Source organism: Zeus faber (assembly GCF_960531495.2).
Source record: "Zeus faber genome assembly, chromosome: 6".
In the NCBI taxonomy this organism is placed as follows: domain Eukaryota; kingdom Metazoa; phylum Chordata; class Actinopteri; order Zeiformes; family Zeidae; genus Zeus; species Zeus faber.
In genome coordinates this window covers 11,011,472-11,038,751 of record NC_137201.1, presented here as the reverse complement: position 1 = coordinate 11,038,751, position 27,280 = coordinate 11,011,472, and the positions used below count along the sequence as shown (strand labels likewise).

Sequence of the window (27,280 nt, the reverse complement as noted above, 5' to 3'; positions counted from 1 at the left end):
CAGAGCCCTGGGTGCAGGACATCATCAGCTTCCTGGACCAGAAGACCAAACCCGGAGGGCAGACGAACTTCTAAAATCTCTTCAACCAAAACCCGCATCCACTTCCAGAGGCTTTGACGGAGAGAACATTTGGCCAATTTGGACACTGTTGGCTGAGAAAATGATTATTACATTTATTATACCATTATTATTTATTATCTCAAAATATGACAGATAGGAAGCGATGGTTGCCATGGTGAGACAATTGGCATTGAATTGAAACCTAGCACTGGCAAAGAGCCGTGGAGCAGAATTGGGTGCCATGCCATTGTTCCGACAGCCCGTTTTTCAGAAACCCAAACGGTCCAAAACATTTACCATCTCTAAATCCATCACAATCTCTAAACTTATACATTAACTTAACCATCTCTAACCTTATACATAAACTTAACCATCTCTAACCTTAAACATAAACTAAACCATCTCTAACCTTAAACTTAACCATCTCTAACCTTATAAGTACACTTAACCATCTTTAACCTTAGACATAAACTTAACCATCTCTAACCTTGAACATAAACTTAACCATCTCTAACCTTAAACTTGAACTTTGAACTTTCAACTTAACCATCTCTAACCTTATAAGTGCACTTAACCATCTTTCACCTTAGACATAAACTTAACCATCTCTAACCTTAAACATAAACTTAACCATCTCTAACCTTAAACATAAACGTAACCATCTCTAACCTTAAACTTAACCATCTCTAACCTTATAAGTGCACTTAACCATCTTTAACCTTTGACATAAACTTAACCATCTCTAATCTTATACATACACTAAACCATCTCTAACCTTAAACATAAAGTAAATCATCTTAACCCAACATTTTTCGGACAATTGGGGTTTCGGAACAATGGGCAGTACCCCCAGAACAACACTTCACACAGCAGTCAACAATACAATTGGCTGTTCTAATCCGCAAGAATAAAAATGTTATTATGTTCATATTTACAGTTACATGGTATTCATTGAACGCATGTTAAACCAGTCACTGTCAATAACCGTATTTTTTTATTTTTTATTGTTGTTTTCTGGGTTGTTTTTTTTTAACTCAGCTAACCTAAAAACTGTGAATCCAAATATTAAATAAAAGAAAGGTTCTGTGATTCTGTCTGGGCTGTTTATTCATCTCACCTTAAATCCCTGTTTCATTTTCATTCTAAGAATTGGGTGTTTTTTATGCATACGATTCATAATCATTAAATTAAAAAAAAAAACCATAACATCATGAGTGAAGTTAATCAAAACCCAGCAGAGAAACTGGACAAATCGAGCGCCGTGAATCAGTGCTGGGGGTATAAATTAAATTTAAATTCAATGAAATTGAAATTGATTACATTCTCAATTGAAATAAATTCTAAATGAAATGAAATCGCAGGTCATCGACTCCATTGGCTTGCGATGCGTTTACAGCGGTGAAGCAAATTGAAAAACAAAAAATTGAAAGTCGGCCTCGGAGGAAACGTTGCCGGTTGCGCGCACGCACGCACGCACGCACGCGCACGCAGTCTTCCAACTGTCCACGTGAGGGCATCGCTAAACCGTGAAACTGGGAGGGGTGCGCCTGGTCCACGATTCACAACAAGGGCTCAGATAAGAGACTGCTTCACAAAAACGATTCAGCGAGAAAACACGCGGTTCGACGGACGCCGATGCTGAATGTGCACCGTCCTGCCGTCCCGGTCTTTTTTTAACGGAACAAAACAGGCCATTACTTCGCTGGAGCAGGGGGGAGGGGTCGAACCTTATGCTGCATTCCATTCAAGCCGCACCTCGGAAAATCCGGCCCCCCCCTATATCCAGAAGTTCGAAGGGGAACGGCCATTTAATACCGGGAACTCAAAGTCTGAATTTCAGGTCCAGTTCGCTCGGGACGTGGTTTTCCGAGACAACAGAGCCGATGCCACAACGATATGATGGTGAAAAGCGTTCCATTTGCATGGCTTTTTTTTTTTTTTTTTTTTTTTTTTTTTTAATCGGAAAACACGTCTGACTTCAATCTAAATTACTTAATTAATTTTTTGCCACCGCGCAGATAGGTGTGCAATTCACAAGCTAAGCCAAACACACAGGAAAATGTGCTGCGGGCATCCACACTGTATACTTCCCCGCAGAGCCAACGGACCACTGTTCACGGAGCCAGTGGACGCAGCTCGGACGTAGGGGACTGGACCCAGCGGCTCGGAATTACCCGATTCCCGGTCCTCCGCCGAACGCAGCATCCTGTTTGTGACGTCACGGTGACGGTTCGTCTCTGGACCAATGGCGTCGCGGCTCCGGAGGAAAATACAATCGCCTTTTGAAAACGCTGCGCTGCGGCCGGAGCACTTCTTCCTCCCCGCAGCCCTGTGTAATTACACGCCGTTCGCCCGGATCCATTCATTTCGGGACGCTTGCGTACACGCAGTTTGCATACGTTCGGTCGGTTTCGGGGTTAAAAAGAGGCGGCGCGGTGTTTGTTTTTTCCCCCCCGCTCCGACGTGATCGGGACATCGTTGTATGCCTGGCCTGGGTGGTAGCACGGCGCGATGATCGAACGACCAGATACTGCGGCTCCGAGCATCGCTGTAAGGGGATTTCTGCTCTGATCTGACACCGATGTGCATGGATATTACATATTGCATGAATATGACATATTGCGTGAACGGCGTGTGCAGTTGGCTCGATTGGTGTCCAATTGTATTATTTGTTATTTTATTTGTTTTATTATTATTTTTATGTTATTATCGTCATTATTATTATTTGATTTTTTTTTTTTGTCGTATTTCAATTTTTTTATTCATTTATTTTTATTATTTTTTTATGTTTATTTGTTGTTTTTTTAATATTTCTTTTTAATTATTGTTTTGTTCAGTGTGTGTGTGTGTGTGTGTGCGTGTGTACGTTACATTACAGTATGTCATTTGGAGTAGTGTTTAGATTAGATCGGGCGGATGGGGCTATTTTATAATGATGGCATGATCCGAGGCCCTCTGTTCTTTTGAGCATCCTAGTTCAGCGTTGTGGCTCTTGTCTCTATCCATACCCCCAATCACTGACCCTATCTGTGTGTGTGTGTGTGTGTGTGTGTGTGTGTGTGTGTGTGTGTGTGTGTGTGCGTGAAGGTGGATGGGAGAGAAGAGATGGGCGCAACGTGATGCGTGCTATAAATAATCGCAGTGCAAGGCCCACAGGGGACGTGTTACTTCTTCTGCACTTATTTATGCAAATCCCAGATGTTTTTAATGTAATGACAGATGTCGGGCAGCCCACTGGAGGATGGTGACCATGCAGGGCACCAACGCAGGGTTTGCACAGGATGTTGTGAGAGGAGGAGTGACATGATAGATTGATATATTCGTCACATATATCAGAGAGAGAGACTGGATGGATGGATTGCAGCGTGGTAGGAATGTAGATGATGTCACTCAGTCAGTCAGCCAGCACCACGGGGTCAGTAGAGGGAGGGGCTTAAAGCCAATGGTTTAGACTGATAAGCCTGTCCTCCCTTCCTTCCTTCCTCGCCTTTTTCTTTCACGTTGTCATTCGCCTCCTCCCTGGTGTCCCACATAATGTCCCATTCCCTCTAGTTGTCCCACATAATGTCCCATTCCCTCTAGTTGTCGCCCTGACACTGGTATGGCCACTCTCTCAAGCTGCCACACACACACTCCTCTATCATCACCTACATGAATGCATTCTCAGATTCCCCCGCTCTCTCTGTATTGTCACACATTTTGGGTCCAGGCCGGAATAAATAAACACTCTTCACACCTCTCTCCAACAAATAGCCACAATTTGACCCCCTCCCTCCCCCCATGTCTGTCAGGTTTTCCGCCCACAGGGATGCTACAGAGGGACCTAAGTGCTATCAGAGCTGGGGCCTTATGTAACACGCACACACACACACACACACACACACACACTTTTACATACGTGGGCACATTGAATGTTGAAGCGGTGGAAAGTGCTTCAGGCTTGTTTCGGGAGTAGTAATAGTTATTCCCTGCTTGCTGTTGTAATTGCTGCGCAGCGTACAAGGCACGGTATCAACCAGGATACTGCCATATTACTTTTCTCCTTTTTTCCTCTTTCTATCTGTCTCTCTTCATCACCTTTTATTATCTCAGCCCATACCATCTACTGATTTCAGGCAAGGGCAATGTCACTCATGTTCAATAGAGGCAGAGAGAGAGAGAGAGAGAAGAACCTTTTTTGCACGTTTTGTGTGTTTTGCTGGGTGGTTTGATGCTGTGACTGCTGGATCAGGCATGAAACAGCAGCACCACAGACCCAAATATTCTTCATGTGTATAAGAACAATCGCTTTAAATGCTTGGGAAGTCTAGTTGTCTCTCTGCTAAATGGGTCATCACGTATTCCGAATTCTGGTGTTCATCCCAACCTGCCGGAGTGGGATTAATTTGCACGAAAAGAACCTCTGAGATTTATCATCAAGTGGATCTTTTGTCTTTGCTGCCGACCTCTGTCAAATGTTCCCCGTAAATCTCTCGACGTTGTCACAGTATTGTTAGTGAGGTTTTTTGTTCTCACGATTCAGACTCTCACAGATCTGAAGTTGCATCAGGAATTTGCACAGCTGTTGTTTCTCTATTTCATTGGATCGAGCCATGTTTATTTGTCGAGCCCGCCCCTTCATCACAATCGCAGACATAAAGTGCTTTACGAGACCTAAGCCGCCAGACGGCGAAGGAATATTGCCTCCTGATCCGATGGGGAACATAAGGCATCCTTGAGAAGACACTTGGAAGAGGGATCCCCGACCGGGATAACTGGGTGTGTGATAGGTGTTAAATCAACAGACATGTCGACTTGAAATCAACCTCATGTATGAATGGCTTTTTTTTTTTTTTATTATTATTATTTTATTTTTTACCCACTTATACTCTTTTCACACCAAAATTTGCACTTTGACCTGGGTTTTTTAATCCCGGGTCAAACTGCTTAAAATAGGTGATTGACAACTTTCCCATTGCCATGAGAAATGACGTTTTTTTTCTGGTGCGTCACGTTCAACGTCACAAACACGCCGGAAAAAGGGCCATGCCATGGTTCCAGTGTGATTGGTAAATAAAACAGTACAGGAGACAGCAGCTCAAACAAACAACGACATAGAACTATAAAACTTGAAAGAAAGGATTTTTGAGCCGTTCAAAATAATATGATCGTTCATGAACAACCCAACACTACAATAGAAGCAGCATGGATGCTGCCGGTGCGGGAGTCCCCATCGGTCCCCCTGGCGCCAGGGAGCGGTGACCGGTGGGGGTCGTGGGGGTTCTCCGTTGTGGTCCCCACCGTGCGATCCCCACTCACAACATTTTACGGTCCCCCATGCAGAATAAAGTCAATAACTTCTGATTTGGGATTTTAAATGGGATATGAAATGATGGAATGATACACGGATAATCCTGTCCATTTATGCGCCAGTGTCCGGAATTTCAACATGCGTCGCATCGCGCCCATAAAGGGGCCAAAATTAGCGGAGCGACCCGGGTGTCCTTGGTTATATCTGAGCCGATCGGAGGCAGAGCTGATTAAAAACCGGGCCTGTTGCAGAGCCCTTTGATCCGGGACTGAGACCCGGGTTTTTCCTTTCCCACTGATGACAAATGCCAGATGTTAGCGGGTGTTACCAAGTTTTTGGTGCAGTGGGAATGGAGTATTGCTTACGTACTTACTACTACACACAATTCTTATACCATATTATCTGGTGGGAGATCCACTGCATATCTCACACAAGGGAGATGATGGATATGATACGAGGCGCTGTTCTCCTCACTAGTTTATCTGTCTTGGAAACAAAGGAAACTTTGGTTTTCCGTCTCATTTGGCCTTTTTCTAGCCGATCAGTCATTTTTTGGCTTTGGTTTCATGTTTTGGTTTTGGTTTGCCAGTTGTTGCCGGCTGCCGTGTTGTTGTTTGATTTTTACAGCTTGTTCGGACTTGGATGTTGACGCCAGCTCCTGGCTCTGGTAGACTCCACAAGACCGCCACATCTGTCTTCCTGTTCCATCCTACCTTTTTTTTTTTTTTTTTTTGTTTTGTCAGTTTACAAAGTGAATACCCTCTTCGCACCCCCCACCACCCACTTTGAACAGCCCTCCTTTTTTGCCTCTCCTGCAGTATTTAGCCCAGCTGCACTTCCACTTAAAAGGGGCTCTGTCGCTGCAGGACAGAGAAATGCAAATAATTGCAGGTTCGCCGATATGAGGTTCCTGTGTGTGTGTGTGTGTGTGTGTGTGTGTGTGTGTGTGTGTGTGTGTGTGTGTGTGTGTGTGTGTGTGTGTGTGTGTGTGTGTGTGTGTGTGTGTGTGTGTGTGTGTGTGTGTGTGTGTGTGTGTATGTTGACATCTTTTGACAGCTACCTGTTTTGTCCGCCTGGCACATCAGGTGTCAGTTATAATTCTACAGAAGTAGAGGTTGTTTTTGGTTGTTCCTCCGTACGTGTCAATGTCTCCTCAACTCACTCGCTTCTGGTCACGTTGATGACTGATTCCTCACTGTGGGTTTGTGTGTCTCTTTGTGATTGCATGTGTGTCCTTCCTTCCAGCAGAGGAACCTGGAGGGCTACGTGGGCTTCGCCAACCTCCCCAACCAAGTCTACAGGAAGTCTGTCAAGAGGGGCTTCGAGTTCACACTCATGGTTGTCGGTAAGTCTCCTCAACAACACCTGTTTCAGTCTGTGATGACTCATGGAGTCAGTCAGCGCGTGTGTCCATTTGTTTGTGTGTGTGTCTAGGCCCATTTGTGCCTCCCAGACATATTCTGTCTGTGTGTGTGTCTGTGTGTGTCTGTGTGTGTCTGTGTCCTGCTTCCGTGGAGCAAATCGCAGATCACGTGGCCCAGTGGTTGGGAACCTCTGCACTAGAGGACATTCCAACTCTGTTGGTGATGGTCGTGCAGCTTGGGACCGTGTACCTCCACTTCAACTCGGGAATGGTGGGGGTGCCAAGACACACACAGATATAGCTGTGTGTGTGTGTGTGTGTGTGTGTGTGTGTGTGTGTGTGTGTGTGTGTGTGCGTGTGCGTGTGTTCATTTTTGGGTGCAGGTGGGTCAGGTTCCAGGATGCTGTGGCATGCACGGCATCCAGTTCGCTCATCTCATTAAATCAAAACGGCTTTCATTGCCCGAACTGGCCTTCTCTATAAAACAATCTGCGATGTTGACTTTGGCTCCCAATCAGTGAGAAAGGCGTACGTGGGGATTGCTTCCCCCCATCCCCTTCCTCTTTTCAAAATATGTACTTTGTAACATCTCTTTTTCCCAGTCATAATGCCTGTGAACAAATGAGACGCCGTACGAGCGGGCCACGGGTCGGGGCATGGTTCAGGCGGCAGCGATTAAAAGAACATATAAGTAACAGGGTTATGGAGAGAGGGAGGTGGAGGAAGTATGTACGCATAAACACGTGAACACACTCGCACGGATGCACACACACACGCATTCACACCGAGCTAATTAACTCCCACAGAGCAGTGGATGCGGCTGGAATGACGGCGGCGTGGCATCGACGTACCGTATCGAACCGCGCGCACTGTCCGAGGCCCCGGTAATGAACGCTCACTGTGGTGAAGATAACTAGGTATGGATTGCGCTTTTTAAAGCCACTGCTCTGGCTTAACATCCTAGACGGAGCTTGGGGATCTTGCGTGTACACACGACCAAGCTTGGCTGTTTGCAACCTGTATGTACGCCGTCGACGATTATAAGACGCTGGGCACGTGGCCCAGGCCTCCCAAGGGGCTGTGTCCATGGGCAGTGTCCCCCCTGAGAAAAATCTTGAGAATATCAGCACAAACCTCTTGAATCTCAAATGCATAAATTTCACACATTTAAAGATGAACTTGAGGATTAGTATAAGCAAGGGTTTGTTCGTGCGTTATGCACTGGACGATGAAGTACTCCGCTCAACACCCTTTGCAAAACACGAGTGAAGCAAATTGGAGTCTGTGATGTGGCGCCGCCTGTTTGCGGCTACCTGCACAGGCACTCCAGTTGATTATGCACATTTTTTGTATTTTTATCCGTTTTATATCACTTTGTCCGCCAAAATCTCATCGGTAGTGATCTCCTACGGCCACCATGCAGTCGTGGGTATAAAAATCTCCCTGAAAGATCAACTTTTTGACTTTTTATCTGCGGATCCAGAGTGGCCCCCGGAGATTTTACCCCCACTTTGTATTATCTTTTTGAGTCTTATTTTATTTTATTTTTTGTTTTTATTTATATTTTTCTATTCACTAACTGCTTTACGTGTTGGGAATCAGTTAGTTTCAGTTAGTCTGCTAGGTAGGAATAAGGTAAGCTATTATGTTCGGTTTCGAACTTATTGTGCATAATCTCTGAGTGCGTTGCAAAGACATTTCACTTCTTATATGTATGAACATATGTATATGTATGTGACAAATAAACCTCTTGAATCTTGATAAAGTTGAATTGAATTCCACTGAATTGTTAAGGAATAATAATGTAGCTGTAGATCATTGGTGTAAGCATATGCATACGCTACTGGTGTGCTCATAAAATACATCCCCGAAAAGAATTCATCTTGTTTTGCATAACCTTAGCCAGCAGTCTCAGCCTGTTAACGTTCACTAGGAGATGGCTATTATACAAGCTCAAAGTTTTTCCATCACAATTATTTCGAAAGCTCGTTGGCAATAATCAATGAACATTATTAGTCGTTAACGATTGTTTGTGACGAGTTTCGCCGTTCAGCTACAGCAGCAGCAGCATTCAGTGAGTCTCAGCTCCTCGCCCAGGTCGCCTGACGCCACACATACATACAAATGTTCTCTGTGGTTCTTAGTCGATCGGCACCTGCGTCGACGGCTCCTCTTGAGAACCCACGGCTAACGGCGATTTCAAATCGAAAATTTCGGGTCAGGAGAAAAGTATGCGATATTAAAGCCCGTGACGCCGACGCCTCCGGGGCCGTAGAAAGATTTGGGCTTAAGCCCTGGAGGAATCACCTCGATGACGTTTTCTCTTGCTGGAGGATCCTGTTCCAGCTCTGGAACAACATCGGGATGGGTTGACGGCAAAGCCCCAAAGTCAAGGCTGAGGCAGGTCCTCCCCTTGATGCTGCAGCCTATGTCATCCCCAGGGGGTGGAGGTGGAATCGCTGGCACGGCCGCTCAATTCTAGTTCTCGCTGCCTCCTTGGGAAGGTTTTTTGGGTTGTTGTTTTTTTTGTTGTTTTTTTTGGGGTGGAGGGAGGAGAGGACGGAGAGAAAATATTAAAGAGTGAAGAGATTGATGAAGACTTGAAAGGAAAACGGGGGGTGGGAGTGTAAAAGCTTCCCCGTTGTCTAGATCCTGTTTTTCAGCCCCGCTTCGCACACACTAACTCCTCTTATTCCCCCCCCTCCCCCCCCCCCCCTCTCCCCCCACTCTCCCTCTCTTTTGGCTCCGGGCCTCGGGCGTCCCCGAGCCAAGCCGAGATTCACACGCGGCGGCGGCCAGGACACCAGCGCTCCTCACAGCGCTCGGCCCAGCGAGACATTCTTCTATAAAACGGGTCGCGGGGTGAGGGCGACCGGCCCTAACGTTTCGAAGGCGTCCGCAAAAAAACCCAAAAAAACAAAAAACCCGTCTGACCAGCCACTTGTGAACACTTCGCGAGGGCTTCTGACCTTCACCTTCTGATTGTTCACAGCGATGCAGTTGATAACATCCGAGAGGGGGAGAGATGTGCCAGAGGGAGAGCGTTTCAGCCAATATGTGACTTGTCATCGCATCCACGGAAGTCTTTTTTTAATTTGTTTTTTTAAATTTAATTTTTATTTTTTTACCGCAAACCACTTCAAAGCTCCGAAGGAGAAAAATAGGCTCGCTCCGAAGTTTTATATTATCAATAGCGGAAGAGACCCTCCTGCATACCTTCTCAAGCACTGTACAGAGAGAGAGAGAGAGAGGGAGGGAGGGAGGGAGGGAGGGAGGGGGACATGGAGCCGATAGGAGCTGCGAAGTAGGATGAATGGATTGGATTGATTTGTGTTGTGTGCTTAACGCAGCAGGGGTTCTCAGATAAACCAGAATAATGGGAATGGTTGGGCTGAAAAGCCGTTCAGATCTTGGGGTTCTTCGCCTCCCCGCTGAGATCCTCGGCACATCGGTAACCCTTCTTCAGGGGCCGACGTGAAGGATCTGTCTCCGCAGCATGTGTCTTTTCCAAGTTTGGTTTCTCCCTCTGTCAACTTTTTGTTTCTTTTGTACTTAGCGACCATTGATTGCGCACCAGTTGAAAAAATGATAGATGCTAAATTTCAAACCAGGCCGCCCTTTGTCAAGATTATGGGCCGCTCTTTGTCCAATTATTATTTAATTTTTTTCCACTAGATTGTTCACCGCTGTTTTTTGAGGGGGATAGAATGACCTTCGAGCTGATCTCTCCTGCTATGCTCTCGCGCAGGCGCTGTCTGATTACTTCTGTGTCAAAGTGAAACCATGGGATGATAACTGCTTAAAGTTGCAGTGGTATTTGTCAGAGGGCCATATTGAAAGTTTTGGGGTGTTATGTGTCGGGTTCGACTGGCGGTAACATAAGCTCAAGTGTTTCTCTTTTCGTCCCTGATTGACAGTTTTTTATGGCAGCCATCTGGGCTTAATGCTTGGACAAAGACGTGGCCATAGCTCTGTGTGTGTGTGTGCGTGTGTGCGTGTGTGCGTGTGTGTGTGTGTGTGTGTGTCCTGTGTGTGTGTGTGCGATGGGGACCAGTGTGGTTGTTCCACTGTCGCTCTGTCACTCCCTCGGATGGAACGCTGCGGAGCGCCACCAGAATCTGGTCTCCGAGTGCGTTTTCTCTCTCTCCTTTTGTCTTTGCCTTTCCTCTCTCTTTCACTCACTCCATTCCCCTGTCTTGGAGGGGGAAAAAGCGGCTTCCTGCTCCTTTTGTTCCAGCTGGCAGAATGAATGGGAACTCCTGGAAAGTGTGGAGGGACCCAGCGCCAGAGCAGCTCGGAGCAGTACATCACAGAGTGGCTGTGAGGATTTGGGAAGCCTGTTTCACCCAGGGCCTGCCGCAGTCCAGCCCAGCGCCAGCATTCTCAAAGCATCAGCCAGAGACACTCTGAATAACTCGCTGTAGTGTAAAGACCTGTGACTTCAGATGTCAACTGAACAGCTACAAATACGGCACAGATATCAGCTATGGATGCTCTAGCTTTGTTTCCAGTGTACCCTGTCCCGCCAGCCAACTCCGCAATTGCTTCAAGCCTTTGGCTGCAACCGAGAAACTATGGGGAATGAGAATTGTAATTACAAAATAACATCACATTGTTGATTTTCCTCCAGAAAATATCCCTTCCTCAGTGGCATGTTAGAAATTGTATGTACATGCAGACCCACTGATCTTTCTTGCATTGTAATATGCATAATGAGGAATAATCTTCCGCTCTGGAGTTGTGCTAGGTGCTCGGCCATGAGGCCGAATAGTCATGGTCTGGAATAAATCTTGAATTTTTAGAATGACTGATGTGTAATAACTCTCTGATAACCTGCCAGCACTAATTGAAGGATGGTTGAAATTGATTGCGTGTGTGCGTGTGTGCGTGCGTGCGTGTTAATATACAGCATCAACACCGCCTCTGTTCACTTAGCCCAGAATGAACTGGCCACCAAAACATAGTGGGTGAGCGTGAATGTTGTTGACAGGCTACAAGAATTTCTCCTCTCTATCTGTGTGTGTGTGCGTGTGCGTATGTATGTATGTGTATGGGAGAGAGGCGGCGTGTGATCGCATCACCTACCCATCTCCTGTTGTTGCTGAGTGCTTGTGTGGGCGATTTGTCTGTTTAAGATTGTGTAATAGCATTGTGTTTGCACTGTAGATGTTTTTGTGTGTGTGTGTGCGTGTGCGTGTGCGTGTGCGTGTGTGTGTTGATAAGATGGCCTGACGGGCTTAAGAGTGACCGCCTTGCCTACTGACCTTGCAGAAGTGGAGGGCTGCTGTCTGGTTAATCCGCAGGCTTAGTCCCGATACACACAATACACACTGTGGGGGGTTGGGGGGTAAATAGAATTTTCGATTAGTCAATTTTATATATGATTATTTTATGATTAATAAGCCTAATCAGCCATTTATGACAATGCATGCTATTTACAACTTATCTTTGTGTTTTGATATGGAATGAAAAGATAGGTAGTCCACTGCTGGGTAAGCATACAGTGGCTGAGGAGGTCAGGAAGTACAGCAGTCGTCTGGTTATTAGAAGGGTCCTTGTTCGATCAAAGTGTCGTTGAGCAAGGCACTAACTGCTCCCGATGAGCAGGTTGGTGCCTTCCACGGCTGCCTCCTCCACCGGTGTATGAATGGGTGTATGTATCAATGTTTCACTGTGTGTGTGTGGGAGTGGGTGTGGGTGTGTGTGTGTGTGTGTGTCCTCAGTCAAACCGCCGCTTTCTCTGTCTGGCTTGCACTAGGCTTGGGCCGATTTACGATTAAATCGTCTATCGGCGATCAACTCCGTCTATTGCGATTGACACTCATGACAGCCTTTTTTTTTTTTTTTTTTTTTTTAATCAACCAGGAAAAATCAGAGAATTGAAACAATGTAAGTGAGGTTTATCGTGTTCTGAAACTGGAGCGGAGAGGGAGAGAGGAGAGGGAGAGCGTTGGAGGCTCTCCCCTCTCCGCTCAGAGCTGTCGAGTAACCACTGGTTAGGGTTAGGGTTAGGGTTTCGGGTAGGGGTCTCACTTCCCCTCTACAGTCTCGTATAAAGGCTTTGATGGGCAGGTGCTCAAATAAAAGAAAAGGCACATGGACCCCAAGCTCTGGTTCTAGGCATTTTGCCACTCTGGGCAAACGGAGCAGTACAGCAAAGCTGCTGTGCACACATCGCAGGTGCACCGAGGTGCGAGGTTCATGGGGTGTTCCTCATGAATATATCTTGCCCAGACAATCCGCTACCTTGATGCGCATTCATTTAAAATTTAAATAACCTGATAAGATTGGCACCGTGGGGTCCATGGGGCAGGTGCTCGGGCACCCTCCGCCCCCCTCGCAGGTACCTGTCGCTCTATATGCAAATCTTGTGATTATAATAAAGCAATATATGATATAATCTCAGAGAAATATTTCGATTTATTTTGTTTCCTTAGTTTCTCACTTGTATGGAAAATTAAAAATGTAAACCCAACTCTGAGAATTGGAGCAGAGCTTTTTTTTGTCTCTCCTCCACAAACAGTGCGCGCAGGCTCCCGTGCCTGTCTTTTTATTTTTGATCTATTTATTTTTGTTTGTTTCCTACATGTATGAAACAACATTTTTAAACACAACTGAGTTAAGGGACTGTCGAAGTCATTAAACTGTCGGGATGCACTTCTCCCCGTAGCTTTCCGTTGCTATTGGACTTAATTTACTGGATGTTTTGTGTAAATTCTTTACTTGTAAATAATAAATGCTGCACTTCTGGAACGGGGAGACCGCATTTGCCGCATTACCTTCGATCTATGCGCGCGAGCCTGATAAGATTGCATATCTTGGAAATTGGATTCAAATTTTGCGCAATCGCACAACCCTAGCTTGCACTCTCTCTTGTACTTTTCGTTTATCCCTCTCTGAATCTCCTTCCCGCCGTCTCTTCTTTTGCATACTCTGTCCTCCCTTTCTCTCTGTCCATCTATCTCACTTGTGGGGCGCTGCACTTTGTGCACATGTCTGCTATGGCTCAGCACGTGCCTATTATGTCACTTAATATTTAAGACGCGGCAGAAAAGTCACTCCCCCTCTCTCTCGCATACTGCATGACTGTACTTAAGGCGGTCGTCCTTTCTGGAAGATGAATGGAATGTAAAGTTTGCATGACACGTTTGACAGATGACTCAACCTATGCTGGATTCTGGTGTGTGTGTGTGTGTGTGTGTGTGTGTGTGAGGCAGACAGGGAGAGGAAGAAAAAGGTCTGCAGATCCTTATCTAGGCCAAAGCAAAGACCTTTGCCCTGCAGTTGCAACAGATTTTTGTCTGTCCTCAACAATGGAGCTTATCTTCTGGCAGGCAGCGTGGTCGGAACACCGGGGCCTCCGCAAGGACCTCCACGCATAGTCGCACACTGCGGCCTGTTTCTGTCTGTCTTTCTGTCTCTCACACATCCCCTGTTGACCAGATGTCTCACACATTGAGCTCTCAGCCCTATGCTATAGAGTGTGTGTGTGTGTGTGTGTGTGTGTGTGTGTGTGTGTGTGTGTGTGTGTGTGTGTGTGTGTGTGTGTGTGTGTGTGTGTGTGTGTGTGTGTGTGTGTGTGTGTGTGTGTGTGTGTGTGTGTGAGAGAGACTAAAAGGCACTGGAGCCAGTCATGCACCAACCACATGCACTAGAGGATCCCTGTAATGTCATAAAGTGTGTGTGTGTGTGTGTGTGTGTGGAAGCTAGTTAGTGGGCCCATCAGGTTGTTGGGGGCCAGTTGCTGCTTAAGGGCTCCTTCTGACCATTAGCGAACTGACAGGAACAACAGAAACAGAGTGAGGGAGAGAAAGAATGTTAGGAATCCCATGGGAAACCCTCTGTGGTTTGTTTGTTGGTTGTCGGTCTATGTCAATCCACCCTAATCTTTAAAATAAATATATATTGGAGGTTACAACTCCTAACTCCTTTCTAATTGGTAGCGACAACTGATTTGCTGTAGTTCCTTTTCTTTTTTTTTTTACTGGGTCTATATGATTCAGGGCATGTGAGTGGAGTGAAGCGGCCCTAATTGTACGGCAATCCAAAGCTTCCAAAACCTACATATTCACAACCGTTTGGATGTTATGTGGGAATTGCTTTCACACTGTTATTTCTGGAGATTGAGTTTCACTTGAAATCCACTATGCTTCTATTTCAGTAGAGCAAACTCAAATGGTGATCTAATTAGATACATGATGGATAAGATTAGATCATGAGGTTATTCATTATCAAACCAAAGTTTCATGGGACTCTGGGTGCTGTAGGGGTGGAGAACAACAGGCCTATGAGCACACAGAGGAATTTCCAGCCGCTCAATGATGCTCAGGTGAGATTCAGTGAGATTTATTGAGATTCAGGCTCACTTAATGATGGGTTAATCCTACCGCACCACAGCCTGAATTGAAATGTCTGGGAGAGTTGTGGAAAAGTGGTCTGACATGTGAGCAGCATCGGTGCCAAAAGTTAACCCCAAATCATCCTTTGGTGTGAGCGTAGGGCAATGATTACTGGCTTGCCTCTCTTACTCCAAAGGCTAAAGACCGTCTTTCAACCTTTGACACATCCTCAAAGAAGAGAACAAGAGCCAAAGCAAGATAACTGACAATCGAGGTGTGAGATGGAGATGAAGGGAGAGATATGGTGCAGAAGATAGCAGATGCTCCAACAAAGTGGCCGGCCCCGAGGTGCTGTGCACATGGAATTGACACCATTGGGCCGAGGGTCTAAGTCCCAGACAGCAGTGGTGATGCTTTTTAGGGCTGTCCCAATGATGCCATTTGAATCAATGATTTAATTGTCTTATTGCCTTATGAAGAAGAGGCAGATGGAGGCAAAACAGCGCCGGTATTTATTACAAATTAAACAAAAAGGTGGCCCATGGGCCGAAGGCAAAATCATAAGCTCGCTGGCAAACAGGGGTAGAGTCCAGCGCGTCTGCGCTTATGGTCGCTGCTGCCGTATCGTGGCCACTGTGCAGTGTCCATGTTGGTGGGTCTGATCCCATGTCTCCAAAAAAACACGCACCTCCACTACTGTGGGGAAAAACAGAACCTAAATTACTTTCCGGTCCAGGATTGGATGAATCAGTGGAGCCCCTCCGTTGATTCGCCTGATCACCAGCAGCTGAGCGGCCCCGGGATGAGAGCCTGCACCGCCTGTCAGCAGTGGTGGCTTGACCCGCCACACACCCCCACCGCCTCACCTAGGCCGGGGCGCTGTCAGGCGGGCACCCGACTCCCCAACCATCTGGGCACCCGGCCTGCGGACCACCCTTAAGTTGAAGGGTTGGAGGGCCAGGTATACCACCAGGTGATCCGTGCATTGGTGTCCTTCATACGGTGAAGCCATTGTAGCGGGGTGTGGTCCAAATAGAGGGTGAAGGCCCTACCCAGGAGGTAATAGCAGAGGGTGGTGACGGCCCACTTTATTGCCAGAACACGTCAAAAAATCGCTGCAGCGCCGGGACGTCTGCGCTCTGGCCGGAGAGATGGTCACTTAAAGGGCCACGGTGCAACCACCTGATTTTGAAAACCTCCGGCCCCAACTCGTCCCTCTCAATTAGAGCAGTGGCCAGTGCTAGGGACACACCTTCCCTCCACTCTTTTAGAAGGTTTAGGTAGTAAATTTGGGCGGACCCCCCCGTCTATGGTCCGACTTCATAATCGCCCCCAACGTGTCGTCTGACCATGAAGGGCCCTTGCCACTTCTCCAGTAATTTTGAGCTGGTCGTAGGGAGCAACACTGACACATTGTCTCCCTGTGAGAATTGTCTTAACCGAGCCCCCTGTACAGTGTCAAACAGGCGGCGCTGATGTTCCTGGGCTTGCAAGTTGCACGACACTCATGAGCAAGTTCTCCTGTGATTCCTGCCCTCAGGCCTGTAGCTTTGCTCTCAGGTCCAGGACATACTGAACCTCATTTTTACTGGTGCTGGGACCATCCTGCCAGTTTTCCTTAATCAGGTCCGGCACCCCACAAGGTCTCCTGCCAAACAGTAGCTCAAAGGGGGAAAACCCCGTAGTGGACTGGGGAACCTCCTGCACCGTGAATAACAGGGGGTTCAGCCATGTGTCCCATTTCTGGCTGTCATTGTGGATGAACTACCGCATCACGTTTTTCAACGTTTTGGTGAAGCGCTCGACCAGCACGTCTGTCTCTGGGTGGTATATGCTGGTCCGAAATGAGCGGACGCACAGTAACTTGAGCAGTGCGCGCAGTGTGTGGGACATAAACAAAGTGCCCTGGGCGGTCAGGATTTCCTTTGGAAAACCCGACCTGAAAGGTGAGCTGAAACAGCGGCTGCGCCACATTTTTAGCCGTAATTCTGCGTAATTCTTCTGGGTATCGGGTTGCATAGTCGACTAGGAGATCCATAGTGATTCTCTCAAACGGCGTCTCGACTGAGCAGGGGGGCCGCAATGGCGCCTTGGGAATAGCCGGTGTATTCACCGGCTGACACTTGGGACAGGCGGCACAGCACCCCCCATAGGCCTGGCCAATAGAAATGGACCATTATCCACTTTAGTTTTTTTCCATGTCCTAAGTGACCGGCAAATCGGGTTATAATGAATCGCCTGTAAGACTAAACCCTGACGGCTTTTAGTGACCAACAATTGGGCTTCTTCTCCTGTTTGAGAATCACGGTTTACTCGATATACAGTAATCTATCCCTAACCATGCGAAATACAGGTGAATGAGCGCAGCGTCTGGGCGCACCAACACACCTTTGATTTTATTTAACACCTCAAAGGCCCTACGAAGTGTATCGTCCTGCGATATCGGGGTCCGGGGAAGTTCCCAACTGAGGCACACCCTCCCTCGCTCTGGTGACCTCTGCGTCGCGGAACGCTGCACAACACTCACATATCCCTACAGACCGTGAGCACACACCCCCGCTTCTCTCATTTATACATCGAAACCCAGCAAATTTGTGCCCAAAATCAGGGGGTGCGACAGGCGGGAACTTTACCTTTACCATATGCTTTTTCCCCTTATAGCGAATTTCAAGGCACACTATCGGATACGTGTGAATATCCCCATGCACACAACGGATATCGACCCACGATGCCTTTACCAAAGCCCCGGGTCGAACCAGGTGTTCCTGAATCATCATCTGCGAACAGCCTGAGTCCAGCAAAGCCCGATGTTTACCCCCTTGTAACCTTACCGGCACATGATAGGCCCCTCTCGACCGGGGGAGGGATCCGGCAAACCAGCGACCGGAACCACCTGGCCGACCTCCATGGGGCAGTCCTGGAAGTCGTGGTCAGGTCACTCACATTGCTAGCATACCTGCCCAGGCATTCGCCCAGCTTCCAGTGGTCCCGAGGCCGTGCCACCCTGGAAAAATCAACCATCCCGCCCTCTGGACAACAGCGCTAGCTCATCCGCTGCTTCTCTGGCTGGGCTTCACCCAAGAAGAGGGAAACTGCCACACCCGTTCAGGGTCCGACCAGCCGGCCGCCTCGGCCATCTGTTCAAAACTGGTGAGGAACGCCTCTGGATCGTCCTCCCCCGTCATCTTCTGTAGCGGGGGAACGGGGGTGGGGCGGCGGTTTTTCCTCGCTCTGTCCAATGCTCTCCCGGAGGAGGACCTGGATGGCCTGCTGGCTCCCTCGGAATGCTTCCTGGTCCCGCTCGCGGACCACCATCTGGGGGAGGCGTTTGGGACTCTGCCTTGCGCTACTCCATTCTGTTCAGGTGCCATTTGTGAACTTGGGTGCTCTGGCCCAGTGTCAGAGAATGAGCGAGGGGAGGCACAAGGAGGCAAAACAGCACCAGTTGGCGTGTATTACAGATTAAACAAAAAGGTGGCTCATGGGCCAAAGGCAAAATCATAAGCTCGCTGGCAAACGGGTAGAGTCCAGCGCATCTGCGCTTATACGCCCTGCCACCATATCATGGCCGCTGCGCTGTGTATGTTGCCGGATCTGATCCCGTGTCTGAAAAAAAACACGCACCTCCCTACTGTGGGGAAAGAAAGAACCTTTATTGCTTCCTGGTCCGGGATCGGACGAATCAGCGAAGCCCCTCCGTTGATTCGCCTGTTCCCCAGCAGCTGAGCGGCCCCGGTATGGGACCCTGCACCGCCTGTCTGCATCGGTGGCTTGATGACACCCCCTTGGCCCGCCACAGGGGCGTTATCCGCCATTGAACATTGGAATATATGAAAGATTGCCTTTGCCCTTTGGTCTCAAAGATTGCAACCAGACAGATATGACATGACTAATAACTTAAATAAACAAAAGCTATTCCTGAAATATGCAAAGGAATTACCCGTAATCAAAATAAATGCTGTACTATCACCAAACCTGGCCACATTCTTGTCATTCACTACTGCAGACAAACCTGTTCTTGACTAACTGGGTGGGTTCAATACGAGGGACACACGGGCTGCAAATAATTTAGCCTTTAAATAGTTTAGGTTCAAGTAAATTCATCTAGAAGGATGATTATAAATTGATTATATTTAGAAAGGGTAAAGTTAATGTGGAAACGCAATGCCAAGCATTTTGGTGCTCGTTATGTTATTAGAAAAGTTGGATGTTCTGCTGTGCAAGGAACTGTATTTGGTTTGCCTCAACCAAACTGATGTAAGTGCGTGGAATTTGCATTGTATTGGTATTTGTGACATTTCCAACGTTGGTTCCAAATTTCCTTGGCTTTTGGATGGAAACATATTTTCTAAACAATCTGGGTCAGCTCAAATGTTCACAATCACAGGATCGTGGAATATTTGCTATAGCTCAAGTCATTATCTCTCTGTAGCCAAAGCCAACAAGACCAAATAATGATATTCATATACAAGACAGAGTATAGAATGTTGGCGGTTCCAGCACGGGACCAAAATGAACATTCTGCATATTCACTATGACAGTGTTTTTTGAGGCGTGAGGACAGATTGCAGGATGGGTTTGTTGGCAGCATCTATCAAAGAAAATAAACTGATAGATCTGAAAGGTTCGGCCATAGCTCATAACTGATCTGATCTTCAAGTCCTCTGTTGGCAACTCTTGCGTTCCCGCTCTCTGTCAGACTGAACCAATATTTAATTATAACTAAGCTAAGTGAGCTGAGCGCTGAGCTAATTAGGATGGTCCTGCCTGTGGGGTGGCTTAGCCACACAAACTCTTCCTGTGGTTCTCATCCACAAATTCGCCTCTCTTTTTCAGCCGTGCTTCACTTGCCTTTACACTGAATTTTTTTTTCTGGGACACAAAATTGGGAGTACTGTAAGTCATAGTTTTTCTTTGAAGACGGTGTTGCCTTAAGCAGAGCAGAAGGGTCTATTTGTGTTTTTTGTGGAGGAGCGTCGTGTTTGATGTTCTCTGAGATGGGCTGTCTGGACCTTGTCAGGACTCTGGAGGTGATGTTTGCTCAGTAAAGATTGATTTCGGTCTAGACCCAAGATGATATCTCCTTGGAATGGGTCTTTAAATAGGAACGGCTCTCAGGGTTTCCATCGAAAGTCTTTTGGGAGAGTTGGCCTCAAGCAGAGACTGTCACGGTCACGGCTAAAACGGGTGGGGTGTTTTGTCCCCACACGGAACAAATTCAATGAATGTTCAGACTTTCACAGGAAAGCACTTGCGTGTCCTTTTAGTACGCTTCATATCTGTCCCAATACTCCTGGAAGGGTTGAATCAAACAGAAATATCTGATCCAGGCCTGTTTTAACACTATGGTTGCTACATCCACCCCAAAGTTGATTATATTACAGTACATGTGATTACAGTACATTACATGCTTGATCAAGGACGCTTCAGCATGGTACCAGGAGGAGCCTGGGATTGAACCAGTTTGATGTATCAATTGTCCAAATTGAGTAGTGCCGAGTGCAGACTAAGTGATTCTGGGCAGATTTTCTGCTCGCCCGGCAGGTTTTTGGAGATCGCCGAGCAAAGCCCCAGCTTGGAGGAAAATCATAGCACGCTCTCGTGAGGGACCAAATCTGCTAACAACGTGATCCGAGCACTCACCGACGCCGGTGGGATATCAAGCAGGTTTAATATCTGGTAGTGTTGTGATTGAGTCAGGAGTGACGCAACCAGCTACAGCCAATGAGAGCAGACATGGAGTTGGGGGTGGGGGGGGTCGAGAAAGAGAGACGTGAGCAGCAGCCAGAAACACTCAACATACCAATTTTACTTTTCTTCTCTAGGCTTTTAATGTATTTGTAATTTAAATTCTGCTTTTATTTGTTGTTGTTTTTACCCTGATAAGAATTTAATAAAAAATAAAAAAAATCCGTTCACGCGTATCGCGGTGTATCACGTCATTTGCGGTGTCACTTCTCACTCCACAGTGTTTTTGTGACAAAACGTAGTTTGGGGACCAGACAGACTGGTCTGGCAATCCTCCTGGTGAGAGATCTTGTAATGTGTGACCCCCTGTCGCCGATCAGTCATGTAGCCTAAAACCACAAGATGCAAGATTCCTGATCTCAAGACAGAAAGTTGTGTAGTGTGAACAGTACAGAGATCTGACGACTGTGAAAGTCGTGTAGTTTAGTGAGCCCATGGCATTAGGTGCAGCCACTTCCTGTCACAGCCGGTGATCGAACCCAGTCCCTTCATTGCTGCTCCTGCTGCCCTGTGTGTTTTCTATAAATAGAAACTGTAATGTTATCAGAGCCACCATGACAGTGGTTAACTTTTATTGTCAAGTGAACCGTGATGGATTGGTCAAAAATAATTAATGCAGAGCCGCTGGATATGATGCATTTTAGGCCTCTGTGGCTCGAAAGCTCTGGATGAAGAAGCGCACAGACGAAACCCTGTAAGTTTAACTAAGAAGAAGATGTAGTAGAAGCTCACTTAATATAGGAATTTGGATCGGTTGGGGTTAGCGTGTGTGCGTGCGTGCGTGCGTGTGTGCGCACATGTGTGTGCGTGGATTGTAGGGAGGGGTGGAGTGAACTGATCATAGACAAGTCAGATTGAGAACAGATGAGTCAAAAGGGCGGAGAGGTGAGGGAATGAAAATAAGTGAGAAATATTCTTTCATACTACATGTAAGCAGTTTTTACCTAAAAAGTTTGGACCGATTTGCTCCCCAGTCCAAAGAACACGTCTCATTAGCGCGATTAATCCAATGAGCAACAATTGAACGGATTAAGTGGGTTTTTGTTTAAATCCTCCACAGCTGTCCAGCGACTCCTTAAGCTGGTTAAGCAGCTGATCCAATAGCGGTCGGCCGGAGCGGTCGCTGTTAGGTTCAACTTCCTGCCGTTTGTTTTTCCACGGTCACACTAACCCTCTAGCTCCAGGAACCGATCCCAAGCTAAAAGGAGAGGAATGACTATGGGGGGGGGGGGGGGGGGGGGTCACCACTCTCTAAAAGTCCACATTCGCACGGTCCAAAGAAATGTGGAAAACCGATAAACTTAACTCTTGTCTAAACACCGACACCACAGTGCAACGTTTGGGTAACCTCCCCTTCGCTCGGCAGACTGAGAGAAGAGGGTGTTACAGTGTGTCACCTCATCGGCAAACATTGTGCGCGTGACCTCTGACCAGTCCATCCATCTTCTCTGTCTGTCTGTCTGTCTGTCTGTCTGTCTGTCTGTCTGTCTGTCTGTCTGTCTGTCTGTGTGCGTGCAATAGGAGACATGCAAGAAAACAGTGTCCTCCATAACTCACTTGGTGGCACTGTGTCCCCTGTAACTCACTTGGCAAGGGAAAGGTTAAGATGAGGTTAGGGATGGAATCCACAGGGATATTAAAGCAGGTTGAGTCCTACTAACTAGTTATCATCCTATATCACTGTCTGATAGATAATCTGAACATGCCAGCGCTCAATACACATTATGACACAAAACAGAAAAGATGAGTTTATTCATCTGCCTTAATCCCCTCTTCTTTAATTCGGTCAGAGAAAGCCCCAAAACAGTAGCAGGCAGTAATATTTAGCAGGCAGGATTTTATTTTTTTTTTTAGAAATGAGGTCATACTGTTTTGTGCCATTGAGGTCCCTTCAAGAAAATGTAGCACATCTGCTCACATTATCATCCCTGAGCTGAAATGAATCAGAACCTTCCCAACAAAGCAGGGAAAGGACGTCTGGTTTCTGAGTTGGCCCTTTTCAGTCGTACGAGACCTGAAGAGCAGAGCTAAATCAGCAACCCCGCTTTAACAGAAACTGCGTGTGAGCCTTTCACGGTCATGTGAGTCCCCGCAAATCCACCGTCCTGCCAACCAAACCAACCAACCGATCAATCAATCAAGTCACTAGGAAAACATATGATCCCTATTGGACACAGAGGGACTCCTCCGCAGATGCCACTTTGTAAACCTTCACACATTAATCTTTTCATAGGCTCAAAGAAAAGACTGCCGGATCCCCATGGAGAAACGTCTTTACACTTCACGTCATCTGTTTTGGATTTTTTTGGAGTCCAAAGAACATTTATTTCTCCCTCTATAATATGGGGGCACCTGTTAAAACAGCTTTGGGAGATCCGCCATACCGGAGAAGGACGTATAGGCGTGCATATCTATAGACGGCCAAATGAATAGTTGGCGTCGTTCCACCTAACTTGGGGTTTTCTCTCTATAAAGTACATTATATCCGGAAAGAATGAGATTCTGGGTTGGCTACTTCGGGGTTTGGGGGGGATTTGTCCCAACCTCCACATCTCAGAGGATCCAAACAAAGTGTTTGCTCTTTGGACGTCATGCACTTGAAAAAACACACAAACGTCATTATGGGAACAGGAAACGGCAACTTGGTATGTGGGAGAGAGAGGGAGAGGGGGGCGGGGGGGGGTTGAAGAGGAAAAGAGTGAAGGGAAGGTAGAGAGGAAATGTTTTATGTTTTATCCTCTATCTGAAAGCTTTTTCTTTCTGGCGGACGAGCCCTTGACCTTTTCTGTTGCGGACAATGAATCCGCTTTATTTCCTCTGCATTAAGGGGGTGTGTGTGTGTGTGTGTGTGTGTCTGTGTGCGTGTGCGTGTGCGTGCCTTTGTTTGGGTACATAATGTTTCATGCTCTCACATTGTATGCCATGTGCATGTTGGTTTCTGTGTGCAGTCTGACAAAGTAAAGTGTAACCCATGCCAGGACAGTCAAACGCAATCACTCCTTCTCTACCAAGTGAACATTGTATATCTCTCTGTGAGGATGATATCTAACGTGTGTGTGTGTGTGTGTGTGTGTGTGTGTGTGTGTGTGTGTGTGTGTGTGTGTGTGTGTGTGTGTGTGTGTGTGTGTGTGTGTGTGTGTGTGTGTGTGTGTGTGTGTGTGTGTGTGTGTTCGTTCCAGGTGAGTCTGGTCTGGGTAAATCCACACTCATCAACTCTCTCTTCCTGACCGACCTGTACTCCAAGGACTACCCCGGTCCTTCCCAGCGCATCAAAAAGACTGTGCAGGTGAGCGGAGCGAGACCACTGGAGATCTTGACCAAAACATTTGTTGGGTCAACTGAAGTCTGAACAGTTTGGACAATAAGTTATGAAGCAATATGAATTTGTGCCCCGGTAGAAGTAGGGGGTCAGAATATGGGGGAATGAATTTGACATCGATGGGAGCATTTATTTCCCAGTGTGTCGTAGGACATAGAAACTCAAACCCGTCTGCTCCTTGAACGTGACCCTCCCGGCTCCCTGAGACAACTCCATCCAACTCCATCCCTGTTATGGTCTTTTGGTATCGCGAAAACCGATGAAATCACCGCTCGTTACCGCTCCGACCAATTCCTGCAGCCTGACGGCTTAGGTACCGAGGTTTAAGAATGGAAAAGCGGTCGTTTCACCATGCTTCAGCTTCGGTTCCGTGGTTGCTAGTTTCGTGTCAGATATATTGTATTTTCAGTAAGCGGGGGAGGTGTGTGTGTGTGTGTGTGTGTGTGTGTGTGTGTGTGTGTGTGTGTGTGTGTGTGTGTGTGTGTGTGTGTGTGTGTGTGTGTGTGTGTGTGTGTGTGTGTGTGTGTGTGTGTGTGTGTGTGTGTGTGTCTGTGTGTGTGTGGGGTTAGTCGCAGCGACGGGAACTGGGGCCAAAGGCTGAGAGCCAGCACCATCAGCAGAAGAACACGAGAATGTATAGGAGGCAAGGAGAGAGAGAGAGAGAGAGAGAGGCCTCTGGTGATTTCATCCTTTTATGGTCATGACACATAGAAGAACTGGGGGGGGGGGCTGCATCTGGACAAGCAGCTGGGTGAGGAGGGAGGAGGAGGACAAGGCGGGGGGAGGAGCGGAGAGGATGTGAAGTAAAGGAGAGAGGAGGAGAAGACGTTTCGGATAACAGAGGATAGAGTGGATTGAAGAGATGGAGAGATGGGTAAAACAGGGCGGTGGTGATGGCGGGGGTTAGGGTAGCAGGACGGGGGGGGGGGGGGGTTCCCTTGTATTCCCCCCGGGGCCTGCAACGGTCACTAGTAGGGCTGGAATGTTCCCATGAAACACACTTTCCCACCACACACCCAGACACGCACACATGCACACAGCTATTAAACGCTTTTGGTGTTCCTGCAAGATCTGTCCTAAAAAAACGAATAAATATGTGAAATAAATTTGCGCCTCTTCCACTCCCACGCGGCGTGGGCCCCGCTGGCTTAGTGTGGCACCGCCCGCCCACGTGCAAACGCTAGCGAGCATACATCCCACAACTAGGCGTCGCACTTGTGTGCGGCCGACCGACTCGAGCCAAAAGTGCCGATGCGGGGGCGGGGTTGTCCCGGCAACCGTGGTGAGTGAAAAAATAAAGTGTAAAAAAAACAAAAACTTTTTTGCCGAGCCAACGGGTCGGATTGAATTTTATTTTATTTTTTTAATAAATTAAACTATATTTTGTGGAAATGAGGCGGTCCAGTCCACAACACAGAGCTTCTTTCTGAGTTTTCAACGTGACGTCGTTGGACATTCTACAGTTTGGTTTCACTGTTCTTCATGTCACTAGATTTAGCTTTCACATTTCACCTCAGGTCATTAAAACCCTAACCTGCTAAAGCTGCAGAGGTACGTACGGTCAGCCCTGCTGCCACAAAGCTATTAATATCAATTTGAGAACATATAAATGATATCCAAGCATATGAGATATAAAGATAAAATATATATTAAAAAAAAATATATATATATATATGTATGATACAAGTATAAGTATAAGTATGTTTTGGTGAATTTCAAGTTTTAGATCCTTTTCCCTCTTACAATCTGGCTCAAAATGCTTTTTTTCTGCTTAGGCCACAGGTTCTGAATAATAATAATAATAATAATAATAATAATGCATTTTATTCATGAAGAGCTTTTCGCAGAACTCTACGTATCAAGTCCGATCAAGTAAAAACAGACCATCTACTGGTCTACTGTCGTTGACCAGTAGAGATCAACGACAAAATCTTAAAAACAATGACAATTCATACAAGCAAAGATCAGCTAGAGATAAACGGAATATAAATATATAATTGTAATAATTAAAAAAAAAAAAAAAAAAAAAGATAGTCGAGGCTTAGTGAATGATCTGGACTTGACGACAGCACATCCGCTCGCCGTGAATTTTGTGTCGAGCAAAAAGCCGAGAGCGCGGAGACGCAGGGTCAGAGTATTTCTGTTCCAGAACGATCCCTCCTGTTTTTGACATACTGCAGCATTCCCCGCATCTTGGATTTCCTCTAAATGATGGTGTCGGGAGACTGAGGACATTTTTGAGGTTTTCACCCAATCCGTTTTGCTGAGATGGGTTTTCTTTTTTTTTTTTTTTTTTTTTTTTAAATAGCAGATTTATTCTTTTTTTTTTTTTTCGCACTGTGTCAACACACATATCTCAACGCACGCAAGCACACACACACAGACACACACACACAATTATGTTGACTGACAGCAGTGCCTGATATACTCACTCTGTCGTAAAGCAAAAAGCGTAAAGCAGATTATTTTTTGGGTCCGTTCAAGCCGAAGAATGTGTTTTCTTTAAGAGCGAGTGGGCCACCGTCCTAAAATAGCTATCTGGTCTTGTGAAAGAACGCAGCGGCACACTTCGAAAACCGGCGCGACTGGGGCCGCCAGAGGGCGGAGAAGCGTGTGGCAATGCATTGTGGGCCGTGCGCCGTGCCGCGTTGGGGTCGGCGTGGATGAGGCGACATCTTGAATGAATGACCAAACACGGCGTTCACCTTGTTGTTCAGAATCACAATCGTTTTTGTCCGCCAGGAACATTTACATTCGCTGGGGATTTGTTCTGGTGACGTTTGGTGCGTTTCTTTACAGACAATTAGCATTTGAAAAAATTCAAAGCTTAACAAATCGAAATAATTAAGACTAAATTGTTTAAATTTTATATAAAACAATAACAACAAAAAATGGCAAATATATACAAATAGCACAAAAATACTACAAAAAAAAAGAAACAACAGAAGTAGTCATATATATATATATACACAAAATATCCAATATACAAAATGCCATACGTTCTTGGCTACTGTAGAAGAAACATGGCAGCCTCCTTGGAGCGTAGCCTATCCCTAAAAACAGGTAATTCTAAGGTAATCTCAACACAACGATTCTTATTATTATTATTATACACTAATTAAAATATACTTGTGAATTATTATATGCCTTTTCTGCCATGC

General features: G+C 46.6%; 1 protein-coding gene across 3 annotated transcripts in view; it reads left to right on the top strand.

Moving 5' to 3' along the window:
- The first annotated feature begins 1,883 nt into the window (after nucleotides 1-1,883).
- Nucleotides 1,884-27,280, top strand: part of septin15 (septin 15) — a 40,154-nt gene continuing 14,757 nt past the window's right edge. Inside the window, exons 1-3 of one of the 3 annotated variants that reach the window (XM_080002302.1) lie at nucleotides 1,884-1,962; nucleotides 6,599-6,695; nucleotides 23,980-24,086. In XM_080002302.1, coding sequence (XP_079858428.1) covers nucleotides 1,957-1,962; nucleotides 6,599-6,695; nucleotides 23,980-24,086 — 210 coding nt within the window. In that variant the 5' untranslated portion in view covers nucleotides 1,884-1,956. Of the gene's footprint in view, nucleotides 1,963-2,368; nucleotides 2,611-6,595; nucleotides 6,696-23,979; nucleotides 24,087-27,280 lie in introns of those variants that run through there. The other 2 variants (XM_080002301.1, XM_080002300.1) reach the window with 2 other exon arrangements.